This window comes from Procambarus clarkii, chromosome 11, assembly GCF_040958095.1.
Source record: "Procambarus clarkii isolate CNS0578487 chromosome 11, FALCON_Pclarkii_2.0, whole genome shotgun sequence".
NCBI lineage: Eukaryota > Metazoa > Arthropoda > Malacostraca > Decapoda > Cambaridae > Procambarus > Procambarus clarkii.
The window spans coordinates 47,952,272-47,960,003 of NC_091160.1; the positions used below are offsets into that span (position 1 = coordinate 47,952,272).

Here is a 7,732-nt window from a genome sequence, read left to right on the forward strand (position 1 = left end):
CAGTAACTGCGTCCTTATGGCCTGCTCCCAGTAACTGCGTCCTTGTGGCCTGCTCCCAGTAACTGCGTCCTTGTGGCCTGCTCCCAGTAACTGCGTCCTGACACTACATCTTGCACCATCCTGAACTGCTCCCAACAGATTCACCCCTCTGGCCTTCTCCACTAACTTCGCCAGTTTGGCCTGCTTCCAATCATTTCTGCACCCAGGAGCAGGGTACCATCGGCAGGATATGGGACACCTATGTTAGACCAATACTGAAATATGCAGCAATGATCGGGAATTCGTACCATGTGAAGCATAAACCAAAATTGTAAAAATACGAACGTTTGGAACAATATTAAATGGTTAAGGTATGGGATATAAATCTCATGGCCCTGGAGATGACAAGGAACAGAGGAGATATAATCACTGCATACAAAATTCTGAGGGGAGTAGACAAGACGAACAAGAACAGCCTCTACAAATATCAAGGAATTCCGAAGCCTGAGAAGAAGAGATTGAAAGCCAAAGAAATACAATTTGGAAAGTTTTATGATTGAAAGTGAACTTTAATTTATAATTTAACTATGTTTACTTAATAAGTAATTGATTTAATTTAAGAATGAAGTTGAAAGAATAGGTAAAGTGTGTATCTTTTAAGATGGAAGTGATTTTATTAAAAAATGAAGTTCTTAGAAAACTTTGTGTGTTTTCTAAGATTGAAGTAACTGATTTCATAGAAGAAAGATGTTTTTAGAAAAACATAAAGTGTGCATTTTCTAAGAATGTCTTGAAGATGGTTTAGAAAGACAAATTATTATGATCACAATTAATTATAATTAACAACTCAGAGTTTGTACTAAATTTTGTAGATTTTTTAGTGAATTTAATTTTAAATTGTGATTTATGAGACCCAAAATATTTGTTCTACATATCTCTAATCAACTCATATCGTATATATATATATATACATATATACATATACACATATATATATATATATATATATATATATATATATATATATATATATATATATATATATATTTATATATATATATATATATATATATATATATATATATATTAAAAATGACGACGTTTCGGTCACATAAGGGACCGAAAGTGATTTTGTGAAAGAGGTTGCGAAGCACTACGAGGTTGTTTATAACAACAACAACCCAACAACTAGTTGGGTTGTGAAGTTTCCAAGCTCGTACACTGTTTATTAAATGTAAACAAAGTCTCCATGTTCGTGGAAAGATGTAGAGGTTTCGTCAGTGGACACGTAAATGCTTGGTGCATCCTGGTCCTGGGCCCTAAGCAAGTCCTGACGAACCGAAACGTTGTTATTTCTACTTCGTATGTGTGTTGCGTTACCTGTTTCAGCCCCCCGTTATTATGACGTATTCTCTGCACATCTCTGATTGTTCAATAACAATAAACGTATATAAACGTATTTTGTGTTTATATTAATCTGAAACACACCTGACAATGTGGCCACCTGTGAAACACACCTGACAATGTGGCCACCTCTGAAACACACCTGACAATGTGGCCACCTGTGAAACACACCTGACAATGTGGCCACCTGTGAAACACACCTGACAATGTGGCCACCTCTGAAACACACCTGACAATGTGGCCACCTCTGAAACACACCTGACAATGTGGCCACCTGTGAAACACACCTGACAATGTGGCCACCTCTGAAACACACCTGACAATGTGGCCACCTCTGAAACACACCTGACAATGTGGCCACCTGTGAAACACACCTGGCAATGTGGCCACCTGTGAAACACACCTGACAATGTAGCCACCTCTGAAATTCACCTGACAATGTGGCCACCTCTGAAACACACCTGGCAATGTGGCCACCTGTGAAACACACCTGACAATGTGGCCACCTGTGAAACACACCTGACAATGTGGCCACCTGTGAAATACACCTGTAATGTGGCCACTTCTAACAAAACAAGGGCACTATAGGTGAGAATATCTAACTAGTGTACTAGATGGGTTTTAGGAGCTAGTAAATGTAGATAGTATTGAAAGATGAGATAATTATCTGAAGACAACACTAAGCCAACATGACTATATAGCACATGAAAGGGATACAATGGGAGAATAGGAGCTGGGATATGAGGATAGGATAGGAGCTGGGATTGGGGGGACGAAATGAAGGAATAGTACCCAACCACTTGGACCTTCACGGATCGAACACCGACCCTGAAAGAAGCGAGGTCGTTGCTGTACAAATATCCCTCTGAGTGATTACTTAACAAACACAATGTAATATATACGATAAATTACAAACAAAAATTAAGATTTATTCACATATGAATATTAGTAATGGATTGAACATTCTTGATTCAAATTTAATATAAACAAAATATCTCACTAAAAGGATTATTGCACAACTGTTTCTGAAGAGGTATATCATCTTCCATCCATCCAGAAGAGGTATTTCATCCACAATAGGTATACCATCCACAAGAGATATACCATCTACAAGAAGTGACATACTCTGCTGTACAACTTACATAGACTCAGTGCCTCCTTTACAAAGAATACTCCAACAGTTTTGTGTGAACAAAGCCCTGAACACCAGAGATTAAAATCTGACTTAAACACTATAATAAATTAATTAAACAATTGACAGACCAATTTGAATGCTCAGAGACATACACTAATACACACTGGAACAAATGAAGGTAAAGAAATGGATGAAATACGGAGTTAATGAGAATATGTGAACAAAATAGGCCTTTAAGTGATATGATCTGAGGCCTAGTAAGCAGTACACTGACGGTGTAAATGATGCCAATATAATATTTGCTTTTCATGAGAGAGATTTAGACTTACGATCTGAGAAAGTAATCTCCACTCATCGCTTCACTAGCAGGTCTTATACAGGTATCTTATGTTCTGTTCTGGTCACCGTTCTTGACAAACGTTATAGCCAAATTAGGGGTTCAATATCGAGCAGCAAAAATGATGCCAAGACTTTGAAATATAGAAATATATCATATGAAGCAGTTTAAAAGATCTAATCTTATTTAGCAAAATAAAATATAAGAATGAGAGGCAATAATGCAAGTTTATAAATAATTAAAATATATGACAATCCTGATACAGAATAATACTTAAATTTTGCACTGCCTAACATCACTCTAAACAAAGACAAACTTTTCAGTCAAAGCAAAATATACATTTTTGTAAACGAAGCGTCAGCATATGGAACAACATATCAAATTATATATTTCAGTATGAAAACGTGAATTTATTTAAGACTAGAATTGACAAGTACTTCTCATATAAATACCTTACATGATCTGTTTCACCATAAGCTTCCCATAAACAGCCTTGTTTGGATCTAATAGTACGTTGTTTCTTATAATAATATTATATTTTTAATTTAATAATGTTGTGTGTGTGTGTACTCACCTAGTTGTACTCACCTAGTTGTGCTTGCGGAGGGTTGAGCTCTGGCTCTTTGGTCCCGCCTCTCAACCGTCAATCAACAGGTGTACGGATTCCTGAGCCTATTGGGCTCTATCATATCTACACTTCAAACTGTGTATGGAGTCAGCCTCCACCACATCACTTCCTAGCCTTCCTGTGTGTTTGTGTGTGTGTGTGTGTGTGTGTGTGTGTGTGTGTGTGTGTGTGTGTGTGTGCGTATGTGTGTTCGTGTGCGTGTGCGTGTGTGTGTGTGAGTGTGTGTGTGTGTGTGTGTGTGTGTGTGTGTGTGTGTGTGTGTGTGTGTGTGTGTGTGTGTGTGTGTGTGTGTGTGTGTGTGTGTGTGTGTGTGTGTGTGTGTGTGTGTGTGTGTGTGTGTGTGTGTGTTTAGTTCAGTTGTGCACATCATTGGTGACAACTGTATTAAATTCAGTTACTGGTGGTTGTGCAAGTGTAGGTGGTGGGTATAGGTGGTGGTGCAAGTGTAGATAGTGGGTATAGGTGGCGATGCAAGTGGCGTGCTCAGGTGGGTTGGACTGTGGAAAAATAGATTAGGTCAAGTGCACCTGGGTGTTGACGACATCACGTTAGTCCAGTGGGTGCTGGAGTGAGTCCAGAGGGTGGTGGGCTTAAAGCAGTGTCCAGTGAATTTTAAAAATTGGGTGGTGGAGTTGAGGCCAGTGGGTGGTGGACTCAGATCGCTGATTAGAGGCAGTCTTCGGGCCTCATACAGTAAGGTGAAGAAGGGTTAGTGCTGAAGAGCAAGGATCCTGTGCAGGTCTCAATGGTGGCTGGCTGGCCGACGGTGTGACAGTTGAAGTACTGCTGGTAACACGTCGTGCACTTGGGGAAGAGTCCCACAGCCGTGCACGTCATGGACTCCTGGCAGTCTGGAGAAGGTGGGTCCGTACCTCCCCCGCTACACAGTATATTACAAGGGGCGCCGACCACACACTGACCCACGGCTACATCAAAAGTGCCCCCTGAGGGGCAAGTGAAATGATATTTTTCTTCAGCCGGTCCCGCCTCAGGGCACATATAGAACTTGTGGCAGTCGTAGGGGTCAGCAATCTCCGCTATGTCACCCTGGCAGTACGCATTACACAGGTCGCCGCAACACACAGTTTTGTCCTTAACGCAAGTCTCGCCGCTAAAATAAGGTCTGTCAGTGGGACAATCATAGGGTCCAATAATGTTGCTTGGTGAGCAAATGTAATAGATACTGCAGTCTTTTGGGTCAGAGATGACGTCCATGTTTCCGCTACATGTTAAATGGCAAGGTGATGGCGTGCAGGTAGATGTACAGTTTCCAGAACCAGAACAATCGTCCCCGTCAAAATAACTACCACTGTCACACGGTATAGAAACATCCGAGGCTATTCCGTCCTCCAAACAAATGTAATAATTATTGCAGTTCAAAGGATCCTCAACCTTATCCATCGGGTTCTTGCCGCTGCAATCCGGTTCACAAGCAGAGAGGACCTCAGTGACGCAGAGCAGCGCCGCCACCCACGCCACCTGCAACAGACACCCGCAATGTTAAAAAAATTAAACGGAAATTCAGCGTAATCTTTTTTGGTGTCCAGAAATAAATACTCATTAGTATTGTTTGAGTTAGCAACACACACACAACACACTCCAAAATAAATTATAAACATACATATAGAGCAGAATACCACAAATTGTTTCAGACACCATCACAGGCATAAATCCTATCATAATATATGTGTCCTCTCGTTCTACTGTTTCTATCCGTTAACAATTTGTTTATGTATATTGCCCCATAAGATTTTTTGAGTTAGCAACACACACACAACACACTCCAAAATAAATGATAAACATACATATAGAGCAGAATACCACAAACTGCTTCAGACACCCTCACAGGCATAAATCATATCATAATATGTGTCCTCTTGTTCTACAGTTTCTATCTGTTACCAATTTTTTATGTCTATTGCCCCATAAGAGGCAGCTCCTTTATAGCTTTACAGCTGTACTTGCACGGTACTCAAGGCAAGAACAAAAAGCAGACAAAAAGATAAACAAGAATAAATTTAGTTGAAAAGGAATAAACGTGGAGAAAGTTATTTGCATAAACAGATCTAACCAGACATGCATAATTCGAGATACAATCAAAGACACAGACATAGAGACATACAGAGACATGACAAGACATACACAGGCATACAGAGACACAGAAAGGCATTCACAGACACACAGAGACTAAGAAATGCTTACCCAGACATGCAGAGATACAGAAAAACATACACAGACATACAGAGCCTCAGAAAGGCATACACAGGCATACAGGGTCATAGATAGATAGAGACGGAGACAAATACAGATAGACAGCAATAATGATAGAGAGAAAGACAGACACAGACAGGAAGGCAGAAACAGACATACAGAGACCGAATAGCAGACAGACATACAGAGACCGAATGGCCGACAGACATACAGAGACCGAATGGCAGACAGACATACAGAAACAGAATGGCAGACAGACATACAGAAACAGAATGGCAGACAGACATAGAAAGGAAGAAAGGCAGACACAGACATACAGATACATGGAGAGGCAGACATACATAGAAAGAAAGGCAAAGTGATATGGAGAGGCTGACAGACAAAGACATAAAGGCACAGAAAGACAAACACATACATACAAAGACAAAGACAGACATAGAAAGACAAACACAGACATAGAAAGACAAACACAGACATAGAAAGACGAATACAGACAAAGAAAGACAAACACAGATATACAGACATAGAAAGACAAACACAGACATAGAAAGACGAATACAGACAAAGAAAGACAAACACAGATATACAGACATAGAAAGACAAACACAGATATACAGACATAGAAAGACAAACACAGACATTTATAGAAAGACAAACACAGACATTTATAGAAAGACAAACACAGATATACAAACATAGAAAGACAAACACAGACATACAGACATAGCAAGACAAACAAACACACACACATACAGAGGTATTGAAAGACAAAGTGACACACAAGGACCACAGCATTATGAGAGTAGAAGCATCTCACCAACAAGGCACATATGAGCTGCGATCGTTTCATGCTGAACACTTTGGCTTGCTGTTGCAAGGTGAAGATCAATGCTGTGGCAGAAGTAACAGCAATGCTGTTGTAACACAGCTCTACTGTGTCCGCAGGACTCTACTGCGGGAAGTGTCTTGGAGCACCACTTATACTGCTGCGCTTATCACAGCGTGGGAGCCGTTGTGGGTGAAGCTGTAACGAAAATAGTTCACACCAGGGGTTGTTAACCTGGTGTCCCTGAACACCTTGGTGTTCCATGGTCCCTTTGGTGGTTCATGGTCCCCATGGTGGTTCATGGACCCCATGGTGGTTCATGGACCCAATGGTGGTCCATGGACCCCATGGTGGTCCACGGATGTTTACTCTATATATGATATTCGTCCCTCGGAGGCGAAGATGACCATGACCTCAATATGTCAGGTGGAAGGTTTACAATATCCACACTTTGTGTATGTCATACACTGCATGAGGCAACCAATTTTCCAGAAAATAAAGTATATTCATTGCATGCAAAGTGTTCAACATCATAATTAAATCACAATAATGTGATAAATCAGTGATAAACATTAAGGTATTACAATGGATTCGAACTTGCGTCCCTGAACTCCACAGGCGCGGTCACAACCGACTGAACCTTAATGGGCTTTAAAGAACCTGAACCAGAAGATCTGTAAGACTTATTTGGAGCTTGGGCGGCACCAGCTGGTATCACACTCCAAATTCTACCATATATCAGCCCACACTCAGGTATCCGCCCACAATCAGGGAGCCGCCCACAATCAGGGAAGCCCCCACAATCAGGGAGCCGCCCACAATCAGGTACCCGCTCACAATCAGGGAGCCGCCTTCACTCATCTGTCGGTAGTGACATTGTGGGTCTCTCGCTACTGTTAATGCACAATGAAGTCACAACAACGCCGTGAATCTATAAATAATATGTACTTACGTGGCGTTTGAGAGTAGGTTTAAGTTGGAAAACATTTGCAATGCAGCTAGGAATTAGTTTTGTAAGTTTAATGCCCCATTTCTACTGATGGTGATATGGCAATGTGCAGAAATATTTTTTGTATTACACCACTGAGTAATACATCTTAAGGTTCAGAGAAGCAAAATGTTGAAGTTTGATTGGGTAACGTCAGTGGGAATTTCTATTGTTAACTACATCCGTTCTAAAGGAGTGAAATATAGGATATTCGGAGTTTTTTT

The 7,732-nt window shown here is 40.7% G+C and overlaps 1 protein-coding gene and 1 pseudogene across 1 annotated transcript; one reads left to right on the top strand and one right to left on the bottom strand.

The window, feature by feature from the left end:
* Window positions 1–44, top strand: part of LOC138363482 (peritrophin-48-like) — a 1,398-nt pseudogene extending 1,354 nt beyond the window's left edge.
* Window positions 45–3,017: 2,973 nt separating this feature from the next.
* Window positions 3,018–7,381, bottom strand: LOC138363720 (uncharacterized). Its single transcript, XM_069323111.1, has 3 exons — window positions 7,268–7,381; window positions 6,512–6,643; window positions 3,018–4,962 (listed from the first exon to the last, which is right to left on the bottom strand). Exons 1-3 carry the CDS (start codon window positions 7,379–7,381, stop codon window positions 4,150–4,152), a joined length of 1,059 nt encoding a protein of 352 aa, XP_069179212.1. The 3' UTR covers window positions 3,018–4,149.
* Between the last annotated feature and the right edge of the window lie 351 nt (window positions 7,382–7,732).

Bases quoted from the DNA above. Each gene is read 5' to 3' on its own strand.
- LOC138363720 (XM_069323111.1), bottom strand. From the start codon at position 7,381: ATGAGTGAAGGCGGCTCCCTGATTGTGAGCGGGTACCTGATTGTGGGC. The intron at 6,644-7,267 runs GTGGGCTGATAT...TTCCCGCAGTAG, and splicing joins TTGTGGGCGGATACCTGAGT to AGTCCTGCGGACACAGTAGA. The intron at 4,963-6,511 runs GTGAGATGCTTC...TGTCTGTTGCAG, and splicing joins AGCTCATATGTGCCTTGTTG to GTGGCGTGGGTGGCGGCGCT.